This window comes from Mirounga angustirostris, unplaced genomic scaffold, assembly GCF_029215605.1.
Source record: "Mirounga angustirostris isolate CCGP_5_RB_7025 unplaced genomic scaffold, mMirAng1.0.hap1 SCAF_16, whole genome shotgun sequence".
Taxonomy (NCBI): domain Eukaryota; kingdom Metazoa; phylum Chordata; class Mammalia; order Carnivora; family Phocidae; genus Mirounga; species Mirounga angustirostris.
Window position 1 is genome coordinate 49256331 of NW_026991724.1, and position 21917 is coordinate 49278247.

The 21917-nt window shown below is 41.7% G+C and overlaps 1 protein-coding gene across 8 annotated transcripts in view; it reads left to right on the top strand.

The window, feature by feature from the left end:
* The window catches only part of LOC135361442 (zinc finger protein 226-like), a 33436-nt gene extending 11519 nt beyond the window's left edge, over positions 1-21917 (top strand). Inside the window, exons 1-5 of one of the 8 annotated variants that reach the window (XM_064581296.1) lie at positions 8112-8274; positions 12015-12071; positions 14709-14835; positions 15914-16006; positions 19291-21917. In XM_064581296.1, the coding sequence (XP_064437366.1) occupies positions 12057-12071; positions 14709-14835; positions 15914-16006; positions 19291-21476 (2421 nt within the window). In that variant the 5' untranslated portion in view covers positions 8112-8274; positions 12015-12056 and the 3' untranslated portion in view covers positions 21477-21917. Of the gene's footprint in view, positions 1-8111; positions 8275-12014; positions 12072-14708; positions 14836-15913; positions 16007-19290 lie in introns of those variants that run through there. The other 7 variants (XM_064581297.1, XM_064581298.1, XM_064581299.1 and 4 more) reach the window with 7 other exon arrangements.

Consider the following 21917-nt stretch of genomic DNA (forward strand, 5'->3'; position numbering starts at 1 on the left):
GTGCTTACTACCTGTATGTTAAATAAACATAGGAAAATTGTATCCAGAGGAGGAAACCTACAAAATAAAATTCATTCAGGGAAATGGACATTTGTTGAAATGTAGAAAATCACCTGATATTACAATCCACACATTAATGTTATTACTGTACTATAATTGGTTCTTCTCCTCCCACAGCCTCTGTTCTCAAGTTGGGTTCTTATCTGGGCCCCTGTTCAGTTTTCCAAGGATTGTATACGGTGTACATTGAATTACCTTTTGTAATTTTTCTGACAGTATAGACTGAAAAAGTCTTTTTAGCAAGGACTTAACTGCATTTCACACAACTAATCTTTTTTATCTATCAACGTTAAGGCAGGAATTTACTATAACACTTTGAAAGTGTCACCAGTAGTTACCAATAACAATTTTCTTTTTTTTTTTTTTAAAGATTTTATTTATTTGACAGAGAGAGACACAGCGAGAGAGGGAACACAAGCAGGGGGAGTGGGAGAGGGAGAAGCAGGCTTCCTGCCGAGCAGGGAGCCCGATGTGAGGCTCGATCCCAGGACCCTGGGATCATGACCTGAGTCGAAGGCAGACGCTTAACGACTGAGCCACCCAGGCGCCCCATCCAATAACAATTTTCTTAATCAACCTGGAGTTGGTGATTTCTAATTGCATTTCCATCCCAAGTCAAAATGTTTGCCTTCTAATTACTGTAGTATTTCTTTTATCAAAACTTCTCATGGGCGCCTGGGTGGCTCAGATGGTTAAGCGTCTGCCTTCGGCTCAGGTCATGGTCCCGGAGTCCTGGGATCGAGTCCCACATCGGGCTCCCCGCTCTGCGGGAAGTCTGCTTCTCCCTCTGCCTCTCTCTCTCTCTCTCATGAATAAATAAATAAAATCTTAAAAAAAAAACACAACTTCTCACATAGGGTCTGTACTTTATTCCCCACACCCATGAAAGGAATATGCCCCAGATTTGTGAGAATTTGATAATTTTATCAGATGTATTTCTGAGGTGAGATTTGTATTTATATGCTTTTCCCTATTGGCAGCACTGAAGCATGGTTCTGGGAAAGGAGTATAGGTCAGTATAGATTGTACATCTCTTTGATCTGGGAATCATATATTTGGAAGTTAAGATTATGAGATTAAAATACTAAAAAGATGAGCACCATATTGATGATGTCACTGAGTTTTTATAAATGGGGTAAGTGCAATATGTAGGAATTTGAGTTTTGGTATATTCCTATACTGAAGCCATTAAGATTATGGCAGATATCTGTAATGAGAGAAATACATAGTATGGGCTTTGAAAAATCAGGTTGTAGCCTTCATAGCATAATCAAACATAGATCTTTGTGTGTTTCTGTGTGCATGCATGTGTCTATGTGTACATGTATAAGATAATGTATAAAGGGATGCTCTTCCATAGTGGTTATCCTTGGCAAGGAGCATTTTGTGGTCTTTTCCCATTTTTATTTTATTTATCTATTTATTTATTTTTTTTAAAGATTTTATTTATTTATTTGACAGAGAGATAGCGAGAGCAGGAACACAAGCAGGGGGAGTGGGAGAGGGAGAAGCAGGCTTCCCACTGAGCAGGGCTCGATCCCAGGATCCTGGGATCCTGACCTGAGCCGAAGGCAGACGCTTAACGACTGAGCCACCCAGGCGCCCGTCTTTTCCCATTTTTAAATTCCTCTCTCCTCCACCCCTGATACTTTTCCATTTGTTATGTTTTAGTTTTTCATTGAATATGGAATATTACCAAAGCAGTAAATTACTGTAATAGAATTTATGAAAGTACCAAATAATTATCCCTTGACGTTAAGCCATTATGAGTGTTCTATATTGTCATATGGCATATAAGATCAAAATTAAGGAATGGGTTCTGGAAGCCAATTTCAAAGCCGAGAACTTCTCTGATTGTTTTACATACACAAACAACTTGATGAGTTTTAACAATTGTATCTTTGTAATTAATGCATGCTGTGCTTGAAGTATAAATCCATAACAGTGAGAGGGCAAATCCTGGAGCTAGAAGCAAAATGAGTATACATACCTCGTGGAGGCATTAAAAAAAAAATGATTCCTTTTTGAAAAGGTGTGCATGAAGAAAGAAAATAAAATAACAGTTGACCCTCTGGATGTGGAACGAATAAAGATGCAGAGCAGGTTTGGATGCTAGTTCATAGACACAATGGTGATTTTTCATTGTAGTTAAAGAGCATTACTCACCAAATTATATCTAGTTGAGACAGGTTCCCACAATTGATTTTCTGGACCACATATTCATAGGATGTTAGTAGGTATTCACTAAGGCTTGTGTTGTATCAATTTGTGTGGTATGTTGGGGGTTCCTAAGGCTACATCCATGTTCTTTCATTCTCTATGAATACTCACAAGACACTAGGAGTACTCACAACTGATTTGTTACACTGAAAGGATAAAAGTAAAGTGAGAAAAGAGGGAAGGTAGGAAGGATGAAGTCTGGAGGAAATCAGGTTTTAGCTTCCAAGAGTTCTCTCCTTATGGAATCACAATGTACTAAGTTCCTTGAGCACTAAATTGTGATAACGTGTAACTGTCACCAGAGATGCATCAGAGACTTGGTGCCTTAGATTTTTTATTGGGGGCTGGTCACTTAGGCATTCTCTGCCTGGCATGTACCAAAATTAAAGACTCTCAGAGGGAAAATAGATATTCAGCATAAATCACATTGCACAAAGAGTTTAGGCAATGTGAGATACTCTTAGGGAATGTTAGGAATCCTCCAGCGCAATCCAAGTACCCAGATACCAATCAAGAGCCAGGCTAGCAACCAGGCCTCTTTATAGATAGCACTCTCAGCTCTATATTAAACTTTTCTGCACACGTGACATCAGAAACCAGTGCCTTCATTTGGGTTTGGTTTGGTTTTTGTCTTTTTGCTGTCATAAGATACCATAATAGGTTATCAGGGAATTTGTAACAGAAAACTCAGTAGATGAAAAAAAATGATTTGTCATCCTCAACCCATAAGACAGCAGGTATGGCTTATTGGTTTAAAGTTACTGAGAAACAGGATGGATACTACACAGCTGAAAATTTCTCTCCATAAAGTATTATTAATTATAAAAGGAAATATAGTAGGTATATCATGGAAATATCTGGTGAATACTCTCTTAGCCAAGATGTTCGTATCATTGATAATAGAACAAACCAACATTTTAAATCCCCTGATATGATGTCGCTTCACTATTATTACTGCCAAAAAAATACACAATTAAATCTAATCATGAGGGAATATCAGATAAACCTAAATTGACAAGACAGTTTCCTGCTTCACAATTACCTGACTGTAGGGAGCATAATTGATTAAAGGCTCCCACTGCTGTGTTCTAAAATCCACCACCACATTTGCATGGAGGTGTATTACCATGATTGCTCCCAGTCAACACAATAAAAATCCTAAGATGGGCCATTCTTGGAGGCTGGGACTCCCTGACAGCTTTGAAGAACTTTACTTAGCTTACAAGGCAGTTTCCCAATGTTTATAGCAGCAACGTCCACAATAACCAAAGTATGGAAAGAGCTGTTGACAGATGAATGAATAAAGAAGAGGTGGTGTATATATATATATATATAATGGAATATTACTCAGCCATCAAAAAGAATGAAATCTTGCCATTTACAACCATGTGGATGGAACTAGAGAGTATTACGCTAAGTGAAATAAGTCAGAGAAAGACAAATACCATATGATTTCACTCGTGGAATTTAAGAAACAAAACAGATGAACATAGGGGAAGGGAAAGAAAAATAAAATAAGATGAAATCAGAGAGGGAGACAAACCATAAGAGACTCTTAATTCTAGGGAACAAACAGTATTGCTGGAGGGGAGTTGGGTGGGGTGACGGGGTAACTAGATGATGGGCATTAAGGAGGGCACTTGATGTAATGAGCACTGGGTGTTACATGCAACTGATGAATCATTAAATTTTACCCCTGAACCTAATAAAAAATATGAATGTGCAAACAAAAAAAAAATTACAAGGCAGTCTAGTATGATCACCAAATCTTTCTTCCAAAATTCCTTCACTCAGGGTCACACTTGTACCATGATCTGATGGTTCTGACAACCCCCTCCCCAAGCTCCCTGTCATTTTCTCTCATAGATATTAGCCCTAATAAAATATTTGTGGTTTTTTAAAAAACGATTTTATTTATTTATTTTTTTGAGAGAGAGAGTGTGCACATGATCTGTGGGGGGGCGGGCACAGGGAGAAGCAGACTCCCTGCTGAGCAGGGAGCCCGATGCAGCACTGAAGTGCTGATGTGCTAAATCACTAAACTGTACACCTGAAATTAGTATTACACTGTATGTTTACTAACTGGAATTTAAATAAAAACTTAAAAAAAGATGTTATGGGTGCAGAAAATGGAGTCCTCTAAAATAAATTAGATGGGTGGATAAATCTTAAAAGCATACACCTGAATGGAGAAAAACACCAGAATGAATTTTATGACACAGTAGCATTTATGTAAATTGAAAACACATGTGCGACGAACCATGAGAGACGATGGACTCTGAAAAACAAACTGAGGGTTCTAGAGGGGAGGGGGGTGGGAGGATGGGTTAGCCTGGTGGTGGGTATTGAGGAGGGCACATTCTGCATGGAGCACTGGGTGTTATGCACAAACAATGAATCATGGAACACTTCATCTAAAACTAATGATGTAATGTATGGGGATTAACATAAGAATAAAAATAAATAAATAAATAAAAGAAAACACATGTGCAATCTCTCTCTGTCAAATAAATAAATAAATCTTTTTAAAAAATCTTAAAAAAAACCTGCACACATTTTGCACAAAAACACACCCAAAAGGTAACATGCTAAACAAATTAGGATGATTGCTTGTGGGGTAGAGAAGGGAATGGAGGATATCATGGGGAAAAAGTGAATGAATAAATAAAATGTTAAATTATGTTGTCATATTTTATCATACTACATTCAAGATTTCAGTTTACTTGTAGTGGGAAGAACTTCTGTGTCTGGTCTGTGTGCCATGTTGTATTAAGCCAGGCATGGCTCTTGGAGGATGATTTTCCAGAAGAATTTGGAACATAAAAAAGACACAAGGATCCTTTAATTATTGTTCCATTGAGTTATAGGTTTCAATGTTGCTGGGGCAATTAGCCAAATCCAAAGTAGTCCAAGTGTAGGGAAAATAATGTGATTTTCCATGAATTCAGTCTTATACAAAAAAAAAAAAAGGAAGAAAAGCACATTATTTTAGAACTATTTAATAGTGATAACCAATAAATCAAATGCATGGGTCTTTTTTTATATCTGGATTCAATAAAATTAGTCTAAGTAGACACATTTAACACAATTGAAAAATTTTTTATCAGGGCTTGGGCATAAATTGTTATTAAACAAATATTTTTACTTTTCTTAAATGTATAATTGTACAATATATTTAGGCTTTAAGAATGTTATCAGGGGCACCTGGCTGGTTCAGGTAGTGGAACATGTGACTCTTGATCTCCCAGTCATGAGTTCAAGACCCACGTTGGGGGTGGAGACTAGTTTAAAAAAAAATGTTCTTATTAGTAAGAGATAGATACTCATGTATTTACTTGTGCAAGTACATCTCTGGGATTTGCTTTAAAATATTCAAGACAAAAATAAAAATTGAGAATATATTAGAGGAAATAAAGCGATATTGGCCGGTTCAAGAAGGAATGAAAAATAAAGAGAAGGTGTACAAATTGGAAAAGAAAGAATAAAACTGTTGTTACTTACAATTAACACGATTAGGTGTATAAAAAGTCCAGATAAATGTGGCTTTAACATTGAAATTTATAGATGAGTTTGGCAAGTTTGCTGGATACAAGATCCAGCACAACTTTAAGTAGTTATAATCAGCATTGTGTTCTCATTCCCAATTTCAAAAGTGAAATTTCTGTCATTTCATCAAGTATTAATTTTATTATGTAAGTTTATATTTTTGTTTTTCTAGAAATATATTGATTTCATTTAAATTCACAAATACATTTTTATAAAGTTCACAGTATCATCGTAATATTTAGTGATGTTCTTTTTTATTTCTGATACTATTTTTCATATATGGTTTTTTTTCTTAGTCATTCTCACCATACTTTTATCAATTTTATTGCTTTATCCACAGGGTGATCTTTTGGCCTTTTGTGGAGGGGAAGATCCACTTAATTTTGTTTGTATTTCATCAATCTGCTCTTATTTTCTTCTGCTTTCTTTAGTTTTGCTATTTGTTTATTCACTTTCTGAGATTGATGTTTTCAGGATGGATTTTCAGCTTCTCTTCTATTTTAGTATATGCATTTAAGGCTCAACATTTCCTTCTATGTGTGTGTTAAAATCTCTAGTTCCGGGGCACTTAGGTGGCTTAGTCGGTTAAGTGTCTGACTCTTGATTTGGGCTCAGGTTATGATCTCAGGGTGATGAGATGGAACCCTGCAAGGGACTTCGCTAAGCAGGGAGACTGCTTGAGATTCTCTCCCTCTCCCTCCGCCCCTCCCCTGCTCATGCACGTTCTCTCTAAAATAAAATCTTTTTTAAAAAAAAACCCTCGGGCGCCTGGGTGGCTCAGTTGGTTAAGCGACTGCCTTCGGCTCAGGTCATGATCCCGGAGTCCTGGGATCGAGTCCCGCATCGGACTCCCTGCTCAGCAGGGAGTCTGCTTCTCCCTCTGACCCTCCTCCCTCTCATGCTCTCTGTCTCTCATTCTCTCTCTCTCAAATAAATAAATAAAATCTTTAAAAAATATATATAGGGCGCCTGGGTGGCTCAGTTGGTTAAGCGACTGCCTTCGGCTCAGGTCATGATCCTGGAGTCCCAGGATCGAGTCCCGCATTGGGCTCCCTGCTCGGCGGGGAGTCTGCTTCTCCCTCTGACCCTCCCCCCTCTCATGCTCTCTCTATCTCATTCTCTCTCTCAAATAAATAAATAAAATCTTTAAAAAAATAATAAATAAATAAAAACATAAAAACATAAAAAAAACCCTCCAGTTCCAACTGAGTTTGAATCTTTCTCTTTGTAGTTCTGTCAATTTTCGCTTTATAAAGTATGAACTGAAGTTATTACTTTCTGGTACTTTGAAATTTTATCATTATGAAAGGACCCTCTTTATGCCAAGTAATGCTTCCCCCCACCCCCGCGAAGTTCTCTTGGCGTAATATTGACATCACAAATTCTACAGTTATAGAAATAATTTGAGGCCCAGGATGATGACTGACATCCTCCTTTACAAAGGATTTTCACTTGCTTCTGCAAGGGTTGGAAGAGGCCAGCAATTCATTTTCACGCAATTTCAGGGATTGAGGTGATTTTCACATTTGCGTTTAGTTCCTGCCAAAGAAGGCCCAGTTTCCTTTTGCTCTTATTCCTGTGGTGAAGCTCTTTGGGGTTTACCAGGAAGCCTCTGTGGTAGGCAACGGATTTACGTTGTTTTAGCCCCTCGAGCTTATCCAAAGTGGTACTCAGCTTCTCAGCCTTTCGATGAACAGAATCTACACTCTTCTACGTGCCAGAATAGCAAGACCTCCGCCCAGACCTTCTTAGGGATTCCGGGAAGTGAAACCCAGGAGCTTAGAGTAGTCAGGCATTTCCGCATAAGGGGAGCAGCTTTGTCTGTTTTCCGGTCCCACAGTTGGTGAAGGGTAATAGGGAGGGCGGCGCTGCTGCCTATCGCCTCCCGCCCCAGGCAGTCGGGAACCTGTGGTGGTCCAGAGCTCCTAGTAGTCACATCCCGCAGCTACAGGGAGGCGGGTCTGTAAACGTCCCCCCACCCCACCCCCGCCGCGGGATTCTGGGAAGTGTAGTCCAGGGGCTCCGTGTAGTCCAGGAGCTCCGTGTAGTCGCAGGTACCTCCGTTCAAGACGGTGGTGGTGCGGAGTTCTGGGAAGTGTAGTCCAGGAACTCCGTGTAGTCGCAGGTACCTCCATTCAAGACGGTGGTGCTGCGGAGTTCTGGGAAGTGTAGTCCAGGAGCTCCATGTAGTCGCAGGTACTTCCATTGAAGAAGGTGGTTCTCGGGAATTCTGGGAAGTGTAGTCCAGGAGTGCCGGTTGGTCGCAGGCACTTCCGCCCCAGGAGGACGCCGTAGCAGCCATCTTTTCCCTGATTATAGTGTTTCAGGTCCGCTGTCCACGACCCATTCAAACTTCCCCCGAAAACGCACCTGGGTCCCGCAGCCACCAGCATTTCATTTGGGGAGAAAGAGGAAGAGCGGCTAAAAACGGAGGTTTGATAGCCCAGGGTAGGGATTTGCGTTCTCCTGGGCGGAACTTCTTTGCGCGTTGGGGACCTGCCCTGGATGGGGCGGGCTCTGGTTGTGCTTCTCCGGGTTTAAGGGTCTCCCGGGCTCTCTGCACCCCTGTCCTGGCTCCCCACCTGCGAGCCAGCCGTCTTCATATGGGTGGGTTACTGGGTAGGCTACTTAATCCCTCTGTGTCTTGGTTTGCTGTTCTGTAAAAGGGAAGTAAAAGGAATACCTTCCTAATACAGTGTTGTGAGGAATACAGTGTTGTGAGGGAAGAAACGAGGTAGTACAAGTAAAAGGTTTATAACTGCCTGGCAGGTGACTTCTTGTTACAAATACTGCTGTAATTATCCGAGAAGCTCCCATTTCTCAGTGAGGTTCTGTGAGCCCAGGCAGCTGAATTGTCCTGGACTCCTGACCTTTTTTTGGAAGGAGAGTTGCTTCTAGCTGGTACTGGGGAGTGTGATTTATCGGGAACGGAAACACAAACCTGGTATTTCGCAACCTCCTTTCCTTCCCCAGCCCTGACTTCTCAAAAAGCACTGCGCGGAGGAGGAGGCATCAGAGCTCCGCGTGAGTCGGACTTGGCGTTCTTCTACTGAGATAGTCGCGTAAATTGGAGAATGCGTGGGACACGCACTTGAGTAATGATTATAGCTGAGCCTTAGTTGCTAAGTTCGATTCTAAAAGCTTTACGCAAATGAACACATTTCCGTCACACAGTGGCTCTGTTAAGTGGTACTGCTGTTTTTCCTACTTTATTTTATTGGTTTTTTTTTTAAGATTTTATTTATTTATTTGAGAGAGAGAGAATGAGAGACAGAGAGCATGAGAGGGAGGAGGGTCAGAGGGAGAAGCAGACCCCCCGCCGAGCAGGGAGCCCGATGCGGGACTCGATCCCGGGACTCCAGGATCATGACCCGAGCCGAAGGCAGTCGCTTAACCAACTGAGCCACCCAGGCGCCCCTTATTTATTTATTTATTTGAGAGAGAGAATGAGAGAGAGAGAGCACATGAGAGGGGGGAGGGTCAGAGGGAGAAGCAGACCCCCCGCCGAGCAGGGAGCCCGATGCGGGACTCGATCCCGGGACTCCAGGATCATGACCTGAGCCGAAGGCAGTCGCTTAACCAACTGAGCCACCCAGGCGCCCTATTTTATTGTTTTAAAGATTCATTTTATATAGAGAGAGACAGCACGAGCTGGGGAGGGGCAGAAGCAGAGGGAGACGGAGAGGAAGAGAATCTCAAGCAGACTCCCCACTGCGAAGCCCTACATGGGGCTGGATCCTATGACCCAGAGATCATGACCCAAGTGGAAACCAAGAGTCCGATGCTTAACCCACTGAGTCACCCTGGTGCCTGTCAGTTACGTATATTTGGCCTGTTTGCTCTGTTAGTGACCGTCAGCCAAAACCTCCCAAGAACATACCTGTAATCAAAGAGTTAAGTTTGCTTTAGCTTGCTGAAGCAAAGAAGCCCACACACCCAGGTGTCTTGGTAAAAGGCTATTAGGTGGGGCTGCTTATAGGGTTTTGGCTTGTGTTAGCTGAGTTGGGGAGTTTTTTGTTTTTAAAGATTTTTATTTATTTATTTGACAGAGACACAGCGAGAGAGGGAACACAAGCAGGGGGAGTGGGAGAGGGAGAAGCAGGCTTCCCGCCGAGCAGGGAGCCCGACATGGGGCTCGATCCCAGGACCCCGGGATCATGACCTGAGCCGAAGGCAGACGCTTAACGACTGAGCCACCCAGGTGCCCCTGAGTTGGGGAGTTTTAAGCAGTGAGGATTTGTTCTAGTTCGCATGCTGTTCAAAAGCAGAAGCAAGTTGATGACTGGATGTTGTAATTATTTTTAGCTAGTAGATGGGAGAAACAAAATGAGACTTCAGTTGTCACTATTAATAAAGTAGTCAGTCACTCATGTTGGGGGGGACAGTTCTTGGGTTTTTTTTTTTTTTTCCTGTCATTGTAGAATGTCTTTGTCTCTGTGTTACGGAGTCTCTTGTCCTTTTCTTGTTCATCACGATCACTGAGACTGAGTGGCCCTGTCAGATTCTCGCTGATTAGTGGGAAACACCAAGTTCTAGCTGTTGGTCCTGCTAGCTTCCAGTGCCATTTTTGGGGTCTTGCATACTTTTATTTATTTATTTATTTTTTGCTGAACCATTTGAGGGCAAGCTAGAAACTGATCAAAATGGAATTAATTATATTGATAACACACTGTTATCTAATCCACAGCCCATATTCAGTTTTTCCAGTTTCCCCAATAAAGTCTCTGAGAGCAGTTTTCTTTTTCTAGTTCAGGGTTCAGTCCTGTGATATGCATTAAACTTAGTTTTTATTTCATTAATCTCCTTTAATCTGGAATGATTCCAGAGCACTTGGCTGGTCCAGTGGTAGAGCATGCGACTCTTCATCTCCGGGTTGTGAGTTTGAGCTCCCATTGGATATAAAGATTACTTAAAACAAAACAAAACAAAAAAATAGAATGAATCCTCTGACTTTATTTAGCTCATGATATTCACGAAGAATATTGGCAAATTATTTTGTAGAATGTCCCTCTTTTTTTGGTTTATGTGATGTTTATGATTAGGTTCAGGCTCTGCATTAGCAGCAGGGATGCTACAGAAGTAAGTGGTAAAGCACCTTCTCAGTGCATTCTGGGAAGTACGTGTCCGTTTGTGGGTTTGTCCCAATTGCTGGTTTCAACTTTGTTTTCTTCGGTAAGGTATCTGCCAGTTAATATTTTGAGACCATGTGACTATCTTACTTCTTCCCAAACTTTCACCATTTTTTTTAGCATCCATTGATGATTATCTGAACTGTCTTTCATTCTACATTTTTTGGTTTGCCTTCTGCTTTCGGGGGAACTTTCTCTTCTCACTTGTTTATTTCTTATGCATTCATTTATTTATAACAATATGTTTACAACTCAGATGGCTGTCTTTTTTATTTAACTTAGGTATGGACTGTCAACCTATTTTTTTGTTGTTGCAAAATCTTGGGTTTGATTAGTTTTCTTTACCTCAATGCCTACCTGTCAAAAGTGCACTTCCTGCTTAGAAAGAAACTTCACTTATTTTTATACCTTTTTATAAAAAGTTGGCCATGTCAATTTAGATATTATTGTTGAGGTAACAAATTATCAGGAAGACAGCCAGAGATTTTGAGCAGTCCCTGACTCATGACATGACAGAGCAACAACCTGTGAACTCCACATATTTTAACAATATTCTCTTGGTAGAAATCACATTTATAGGGATAATTTCAAACTATAGAATATCATTCTGCATTTGGAAAGAAATAGAAACTGAGAGTGCTCTGATAGCTTCCTCCCTTACAGCAATTCCATGAGGTTGATACCATTGTTCTCCCCCACTTGCAGATGACAGAACTGAGGCAAAGAGAGGTTAATCATCTTCCCAAGATGACATTGCTAGTGAATAGCCTAGCCAGGACTTTAGCCCATGCATATTGACTCCAAAGCCTTCTCTTACTGCTGTTGTCTCAGTTTGTACCCTGCCCAGAATAAGAATTACTACTGCAGAAGCTACAGGCACACTGGGACGGGGCCATTTATGTGGTTGGGCAGGTTGTTCCTTGAACTCCTACTGAAAGGGGTCAGGGGGGTATCTGGTACGCATGCCGAGTTCTGCTCATCAAGCTGGTTCACCTGCACCGTCCCATAGGTTAATGACATACTTGACGAGTTTCCATTGACTTTTTTCTCCTTTCCCAGTCTATCTTTCTAGGATTCTGTTTCCCCAGAAGGAAAGAGAATATGAACATGTTCAAGGTGAGTAGAGCTTGCCTTTCTTACTGTTAGAAATGTCATTTTAGGGGCACCTGGGGAGCTCAGTTGGTTAAGCATCTGCCTTTGGCTCCAGTTGTGATCTCTGGGTCCTGGGATCGAGCCCCACATTGGGCTCCCTGCTCGTTCTCTCTCTCTCTCTCTCAAATAAATAAATAAAATCTTTAAAAAAAAATGTTATTTTAGTCCTCAGAGACTGGAGACAAGTTCTCTTTTAAGGAGAGTGCATCTGAGGACTTGTTGAGTGTGTCAGGTGCTTTTTTCTTTATGACTTTTAAGTTTAATTGGTTTTGGTTTTAGCTTTTATTTCATCTTTTTTTAATCTCACAAGTAAAAGTAGAAAACTTGGGGTGCCTGGGTGGCTCAGTCGTTAAGCATCTGCCTTTGGCTCAGGTCATGATCCCAGGGTCCTGGGATCGAGCCCCCCATTGGGCTCCCTGCTCAGCGGGGAGCCTGCTTCTCCCTCTCCCACTCCCCCTGCTTGTGTTCCCTCTCTCGCTGTGTCTTTCTCTGTCAAATAAATAAATAAAATCTTTAAAAAAAAAAAAAAGTAGAAAACTAAATAGAAATGAAAATATCTTGCACTTCACTACTTCTGTGTATTTGTATTCATAACATAGATACAGCTTTATTTCTTTTAAGATTTTTAAAAAATCTTTCATATCTTTGTTTTATTTTTTACTTTTTAAATTTTGTTTTATTTTTTTTAAATGGAGGCGTAGTTGACATATTAGTTTCAGGTGTATAATACAGTGACTTGACAATTAGATGCATTGCAAAATGCTCACCATGAGAAGTGTAATTACAGTCTGTCACTGCACAAAGTTATTGTATTATTATTGATTATATTCCTTATGCTGTACTTTTCATCCCCTGACTTATTTTATAGCTGGAAGTTTGTACTTTTTTTCCTTCTCACCTGTTTGTCGATCCCCCAACCCCATAACATACACTTGAATCTTTTTTTTTTTCATTTAATACTATGCAACAATTTTTTTTAAGTTTTTATTTTTTAAAAGTCTCTCCTGATTTAACCTATTTCTCAAAAAACAGTCCTGAAAATTACTGCCTTTTTTTTGTCCTTAACAAGTACTCAAAATTGAAGAGGTATGTTTTATATCTGGTGCATTGGATGTTTTTTGGTAGGATATTCAAATATGGCACAGTGCGTCAGGATGAGACTTCAGCTTCACAAGAAAAGATACTGTTAGAAGCTTTCTAATTAAAGAGCTAGATTCATGCCTAAGTCACAAACCCTATGTGTATTTTATTTACTGTTTTTTTCCTTAGTCTATTTTTTTATTATTATTTATTTCTTAAAAATTTTATTTATTTGAGAGAGAGTGAGCACGAGCAGGGGGAGGGCAGAGGGAGAGGGAGAAGCAGGCTCCCTGCTAAGCAGGGAGCCCGACACAGGCTCAGATCCAGGACCCCGGGATCATGACCTGAGCTGAAGGCAGATGCTTAACCAGCTGAGCCACCCAGGTGCCCCCAGTGTATTTTTTTTTAATCAAAGTAATACATAACCTTAGTTTAAAAAATCCAGGGGTACTAAAGGACTTGTCGCTCACTGCATTGACACCTCAGAACAATTTTATAAAGAGGTGCTTGGTTTTATCTTCATTTTATTTATGTTTTTAAAAGATTTTATTTATTTGAGAAAGAGAGCATGAGCCTGTGAGCGCTCAAGCCAGGCAGGGGCAGAGGGGGGAGGGGCAGAGCAAGAGGGAGAAGCAGACTCCCTGCTGGGCAGGGAGCCTGACCTGGGGCTCGATCCTGAGATCATGATGTGAGCCAAAGGCAGACACTTAACCAACTGAGCCACCCAGGTGCCCCTATCTTCATTTTACAAAGACAAGCAGTTGTGAAAAAGACATCTTAAATTCACACACAACACTGGAGATCTGGGGTCAGAGTATGGTATTCAAGTGAAGACAGATGCAGGAGGAGAGAGAGTTTCTCATTCAGTGACCTGGCGTGCCCTTTTGGTTTATTTCCACAAAGAACGCCACCCTGACCTGGTTCCCACTTCAGTGGGAAGGCAGGTGCTATCAAACACTGCTGGGGCTGAACTGTTCAATGTTTCTGGGGTAATTGGCAGTGTTAATTAAAAAGTAAAAACTTTTTAGTTTAGGATGCAGCTGTTAGAATTCTAGGGAGTTTGCTTATTACAGTGCTCACTGAGAGGGCCAGGTAAATAGAGCTTTTTTCCAGAGCAGCACTTTTTTTTTTTTTTTTTAAAGATTTTATTTATTTATTTGAGGAGAGAGAATGAGATACAGAGAGCATGAGAGGGAGGAGGGTCAGAGGGAGAAGCAGACTCCCTGCCGAGCAGGGAGCCCGATGCGGGACTCGATCCCGGGACTCCAGGATCATGACCTGAGCCGAAGGCAGTCGCTTCACCAACTGAGCCACCCAGGCGCCCTAGAGCAGCACTTTCGATGAGGCTGAGGAAGATCGGTGTGGCATCAGCAGGAGAGAAGGAGAAGGGCTGGGAAATCTACAGATTGCTCAGGGGCCAGAGCACCTCCCCACCCTTCATCCCCACCTGTCCCCACCCATCCTCCCACCTCTCGCAGTGGACCTTGGGTATAAGATTGAGCTTGTATGTGTTTGTTGTAGGAGACGGTGACGTTCAAGGACGTGGCGGTGGCCTTCACAGAGGAGGAGCTGGGACTGCTGGACTCTGCCCAGAGGAAGCTGTACCAGGACGTCATGTTAGAAAACTTCAGGAACCTGGTCTCAGTGGGTGAGAACAGCCTCCCTCTGGAGGATCTTTGTCACCTTGGGGTTTTAAGGCTTTGGGGCTCTTGAAATGGTTCCCTGAGTTTGGGGATTGGACTTTGCTAATTCCTGTGGGACACAGGATGTTTCTGATCTTTCTGAACAGGATCTCTCAGGTCTTTTTCATTTGGGTTTTTGTGAAGGACTATAAATGGACAGTATACTGCTACACCTTGTCAATTTGATTTCAGATTTCACTCCTATCACATTAGTGAATTCTAAAACTGATTTATTGAATTCTATGAGCAGTTTTGAATGAAATCAATAGGGGGAGAATATCAGAACTTCTTAGGACACATTGCAGCAAAAAACTGGTTGATTGCATGAGTGTGTGAGGGCCACTGGGAGATTCAGTGAAAACAGACATGGGTTAGAAATAGGTCATTCAAACTTTCTTTGGATAGTACATATCTCTATGTATGTAGTTGGGTCATGAAATAAGTGCTATTTCTTCAATGGGTCATGATTAAAAAAAGGTTTGAAAAACACACTTTCGATACCTTGAATATGCAGTTGGAACTCAAATTTCCAGTAAATTTTAGTTCTAGCATGTTCATTTTATTTATTTGTTTTTTAACATACCTACTTACAATTTTAATTAACAGTTATAATCAAAAAGCAGATTTATATACTTGGTAAGGCCCTTTTTTTTTTTAAGATTTTATTTATTTATTTGACAGAGAGACACAGTGATAGAGGGAACACGCAGGGGGAATGGGAGAGAGTGAAGCAGGCTTCCCATGGAGCAGGGAGTCCAACGCAGGGGCTCAATCCCAGGACCCCAGGATCATGACCTGAGCTGAAGGCAGACGCTTAATGACTGAGTCACCCAGGCGCCCTGAAGGCCCTTGTTTTAATATAAGTACAAATCTTGAGGATATATTTTTTGAAGTCGGCTTCACTTTATAGACTGATAAATCTACTGTCCAAAAGTCACAGGGTTGCTTTTATTACTAATCCATCCATATAATTAAATCCACGTGGAGGGGCGCCTGGGTGGCTCAGTTGCATTCATTTTAACTCATGATTTTGCATGTTCTCAGGACATCAGCCCTTTAAACGAGATCAATGGCACATAGAAAGAGAAGAGAGGCTCTGGTTGATGAAGACAGCAACCCAGATAGAGAGAAATGTAGGTAAGAATGAAGCAACTGTGCGTTGTCACAGTTACCCGTCCATCTGTTTTGTTTCTCGCCACCTGTGTGCTGTCGCCTGTGTCCAGGGGCCAACCCTCTTTCCTGGATTATTGCAGAAGTCTTTGCAGTGGTGCCTGCCCCCACCCTTCTTCGGTCTGTGCTTTAGGTAGCGGCCTGAGAGATCCTTTATGACTTTAAGTCCGATTATGTTAGTCTTCTCTTCAAAATTCTCTTACGGCTTCTTTAGAATAAAAACCACTTAAAGCAGCTTCTAGAGAGTCCTCTGTGGTCTGCTCCCACGGCGTGTCTAAATACATGTCCTTCCTCTTGCTCCATTTTTTCTGCCTACGGTGTCTTCCCTGCCATTTCTCAGACCTGCGAAGGAAGCTTCTGCCTCAGAGCCCTTCACTTGTTCCTCTCTGCCCGGAATAGTCTCTCACCTGTAACCCTTCAGGCCCCTTCTTTACTTCTTTTAGGTCACTCAGTTCTCATCTCATGTGAGGACTCTGACCACCCTGTTGAAAATGCCATTCTCTCTTGACTCTCTCTGCGCTGCCTTATTTTGGGTGATCATCATCTCACGTATTTTTATTCATTTGTTTATTTTATCTTTGTCTCTTCACTGGAGTGTAATCTTCAAGAGTAGAGGAATTTTGTTCGTTTTGTTGATTGTTCACTATCCTCAGTGCTTAGAATAGTCCTGGTACATGGCAGGGGCTCTGTAAATCTTTGTTGAATAAATGAATGAGTTACTGTAGAGGAAAGCCTGCCCTCCACGGAAATAGCTAAGAGGTGAACAGATCCATGTGAAGAAGGGATATTGCAAAATATTTTTTGTCTCTAAATGAATTCTTAACCTAATTCTAATTTCTCGGCTGCCTATGGTATATGTGTGTGTGTTTGCCTTTCTGTACAAGTCGACCCGCACCAGCTCGTGCAGAGCCCTGTACAGAATGTGTAGTAGCACTGTCGTTGTAACCAAATTGAACACCGTTCTTTCCCTGTGACCTTCCTTTAGTAGCAGAGCATATTCATCTGGGGAGGAGATTCTTTTTTGGTAGAGGATTCTTTGGTCCACTTCTTAGGCAGCTCCCCCAGAGGAGGGGAAAAAATTCACCTTCCATATCTCTTATATCAGGGAATGGAAGGTCTCAGAAAATAGCCAGCTTGTGAGTTAGCCTTTCCCTTAAAAGATTTGCCCAGCCGTGTCCCATTTGCTTCTTCCGAAATGCACATACGGAATCATAAATGGATCTTATGTCATATCCTCAGACGTAGTGTTGGTGTATAGATGTAAATATACGACTTTCGAAGGCATTTCATACAATGACAGCTTTACTGCTTGAGAATCATCTAAACATTCCCTAATAGTTTCTAGTCTGTTTCTTCTAAACATCATAAGTGATGGAATTTATTTCCCATCTCACCAATAAACTGCATTCTGCACTTAGAAACAGTCATTTTAAGGGGAGCCCTCCTACACTGTTGGTGGGAATGCAAGCTGGTGCAGCCACTCTGGAAAACAGTGTGGAGGTTCCTCAAAAAGTTGAAAATAGAGGTACCCTATGATCCAGCAGTTGCACTACTGGGTATTTACCCCAAAGATACAAATGTAGGGACCCAAATGGGTACGTGCACCCCGATGTTTATAGCAGCAACGTCCACAATAGCCAAACTGTGGAAAGAGCCAAGATGTCCGTTGACAGATGAATGGATAAAGAAGATGTGGTATATATACAATGGAATATTACGCAGCCATCAAAAGGAATGAGATCTTGCCATTTGCAACGACGTGGATGGAACTGGAGGGTATTATGCTGAGCGAAATAAGTCAAACAGAGAAAGACATGTATCATATGACCTCATTGATATGAGGAATTCTTAATCTCAGGAAACAAACTGAGGGTTGCTGGAGTGGGGGGTGGGGTGGGAGGGATGGGGTGACTGGGTGATAGACACTGGGGAGGGTATGTGCTCTGGTAAGCGCTGTGAATTGTGTAAGACTGTTGAATCTCAGATCTGTACCTCTGAAACAAATAATACATTATATGTTAAGAAAAAAAAAAAAGAAGATAGCAGGAGGGGAAGAATGAAGCGGGGGAAATCGGAGGGGTCGACGAACCACAAGAGACAATGGACTCTGAAAAACAAACTGAGGGTTCTAGAGGGGAGGGGGTGGGAGGATGGGTTAGCCTGGTGATGGGTATTAAAGAGGGCACGTTCTGCATGGAGCACTGGGTGTTATGCACAAACAATGAATCATGGAACACTATATCAAAAACTAATGATGTAATGTATGGTGATTAACATAACAATAAAAAATTAAAAAAGAAGCAGTCATTTTTATTGAAGGGCAATGTATCTATATCCAAAATTTTCCACACTATTTTCAAAGAGACAGCATTCTTCCCTGGCCTCTAAATTTGACTCCTTTTGGGGCACCTGGGTGGCTCAGATGGTTAAGCGTCTGCCTTGGGCTCAGGATCGAGCCCCACATCAGGCTCCTGGCTCAGCGGGGAGCTTGCTTATCCCTCTCCCTCTGCCTCTCCCCCTGCTCATGCTCTCTCTGTATTTCTGTGTCTCAAATGAATAAGTAAAATCTTAAAAAAAAAAAAATTGATTCCTTTTGAGGCGGGGGCAGGCATTTAGGTGGGGGAAGGCATTTAGAGAGACAGTACAGAAGCCTCAGAAGGATCTAGTGTATGGATCTTCATGCTTTTCTTTCTTTAGCACCCTTGATTTTCTCCTCAGTACCCCCTTGGTATACTGCTGTCTGTGGTGTAGCCTTTCAGCTTCTTAGCAAACTGCATTTTCCCATTCTTGTCCTATTTCACATACCTTACTTATAAAAGCTCTTTTGCTACTCTGACTTGTATACATTTGAACTGGGATTTAGAATTCTAGATAATCTCAGACATCAGATTGGGATCCATCTATGCATGCATTTCTTGAACACCTACTAACTGCTCGGCACTGTTAAAAGCTGTCAACACTGCAAAATGCTTGTCCTTATTGATACTGTACTATGGTGGGAAAGACATGTAATTTTTGAAAAATGACTTAAATCGTGTGTCAGGTGGCAGTAATTTTGTTTTTGTTGGATTTCATTAATGCTAAGTGGTTGGTTTCCATCACTGTATAAGCCAGAGTATTTCATATATGGTGAAAAAGAAGCTGAACCATCCTGAGGTTCATTAAAGTTTCATACTGTGTCCTAAGTGTGAAATCTTGACTCTTTGCACAAAGTTTTCACTTGTCCACATCTCTGAATTCTGTCCCTATAGGAGGGAACAATCAAAATGAGCTGAGGACCATTCAAGACAGAGGACCACATGAAGAGCTTTCCTGCTGGCAAATCTGGCAACACATTGCAAATGACCTATCCAGATGTCAAAACTCCATGATAAATAGTTCTCAGCTTCACAAACAAGGTGATTCCCCCTGCCAGCTTGGGGCAGGACTCTCTATTCAAATTTCTGAAGATGAGAACTGTATACTAAATTGTGAAGTGGATGGTCCTAATGGTACTGAAAACTCAGACTTTGCAATTTTGAGAGCCCAGGACTCATGGAGGAAAACTTCTTTGACTGAGTCACAGAGTTACCGGAATAGATACCAACAAATTTCCATGAAGAATAAGCTGTGTCAGTGTAAACAGGATGTTGATCCCATCAGTTGGATTTCACATCACCTAGATCCTGGAATACACAGAAGTGACCAATCTTATAGCAATGATGATTGTGAGAAAGACAGCATGAAGATTTCAACATTGGGCCAGGATAGTATGACTCACACAGGACAAAAACCTTACGAGTGTAATGAATGTGAAAAATCCTTCAGTGATCTCTCTACCTTTGATCTTCATCAGCAGTTACACTCAAAAGTGAAGTCTCATACCTGTAGTGAATGTGGAAAAGGCTTCCGTTATAGCTCAGTTCTTCGTATTCATCAGAGAGTTCACGTGGAAGAGAAAGGCTATAAGTGTGGTGAGTGTGGTAAGGACTTCAGTCAGAGCTCACTTCTGCAAACCCATCAGAAAGTCCACACTGTAGAGAAGCCATTTAAATGTGAGGAGTGTGGGAAGGGCTTTGGTCGTAGATCAGCACTTACTGTTCATTGCAAAGTCCACACAGGAGAGAAGCCTTATCATTGTGAGGAGTGTGGGAGGGCCTTCAGTCAGGCCTCTCATCTCCAGGACCATCAGAGAGTCCACACTGGGGAGAAACCATTCAGATGCGATGCATGTGGTAAAAGCTTCAGTCGGAATTCACATCTTCAATCCCATCAGAGAGTCCACACGGGAGAGAAACCATACAAATGTGAGGAGTGTGGGAAGGGCTTCATTTGTAGCTCAAATCTATACATTCATCAGAGGGTCCACACAGGAGAAAAACCCTACAAATGTGAGGAATGTGGTAAAGGCTTTAGTCGGCCTTCAAGTCTTCAGGCCCATCAGGGTGTTCACACTGGAGAGAAATCCTACATATGTAATGTGTGTGGTAAAGGCTTTACTCTGAGTTCAAATCTTCAAGCACATCAGAGAGTCCACACAGGAGAGAAGCCATACAAATGCGATGAGTGTGGGAAGAGCTTCAGGAGGAACTCCCATTATCAAGTTCATCTGGTAGTCCACACAGGGGAGAAACCCTATAAATGTGAGGTATGTGGAAAGGGCTTCAGTCAGAGTTCATATCTTCAAATCCATCTGAAGGCACACAGTGTGGAGAAACCTTACAAGTGTGAGGAGTGCGGGCAGGGCTTCAATCAGAGTTCCCGACTTCAGATTCACCAGCTGATCCATACTGGCGAGAAACCGTACAAATGTGAAGAGTGTGGGAAGGGATTCAGTCGTAGAGCAGATCTCAAAATTCACTGCAGAATCCACACAGGAGAGAAACCATATAATTGTGAGGAGTGTGGGAAAGTATTCAGGCAGGCCTCAAATCTTCTGGCCCATCAGAGAGTCCATAGTGGAGAGAAACCATTCAAATGTGAGGAGTGTGGGAAGAGTTTTGGTCGCAGTTCACACCTTCAAGCCCATCAGAAAGTCCACACGGGAGAAAAGCCGTACAAATGTGAGGAGTGTGGGAAGGGCTTCAAATGGAGCTTGAATCTTGACATGCATCAGAGGGTCCACACAGGAGAGAAACCCTACAAGTGTGGGGAGTGTGGTAAGCACTTCAGCCAGGCCTCAAGTCTTCAGCTTCATCAGAGCGTCCACACTGGAGAGAAACCTTACAAGTGTGATGTGTGTGGCAAGGTCTTCAGTCGCTCTTCACAGCTACAGTCTCATCAGCGGGTTCACACAGGAGAGAAACCTTACAAGTGTGAGACGTGTGGTAAGAGCTTCAGCTGGCGATCAAATCTTACCATTCATCACAGAATCCATGCTGGTGATAAATCCTGTAACAGTGATAGGAGTGGGAAGAACATCAGAGAGTCCACCCAGGAAAACAGTTGTATAAAATGATTTCTTAAAACCCAAGTGTCATGTGAATTCTTCCAATCATGAAGTTCGAAAGGAAAAAATCATTTATTTCACGAAAGTCAATGTTTGAGGCACCGCTTAACATACCCCAGTAGTCAGGAGGCCACACAGCAGAGAACACTTGAAAGTGGCATAGTAAGGTACAGTTTGAACTTTGACCTTTATTAAATACTACTCAGGGGAGAGGCTTTGGAAAGGATGAGTTTTATCAGGCCTTGCAGAAAAGTATGATGGACACACTAAAAGTAATGCCCGTTAGAATGTAAGCTCCATAAATGCAGAGACTTGTTCTCTACGTAGTCTTAACATTGCCAGGTACTTGGGAGGTGCTCAATATTTGTTAAATTAATAAATGGGGGAAATGTATATTTGAAAATTGTGTTGAGATCACCTCCAGAATTTCATAAAAATTTGTATTCAGAA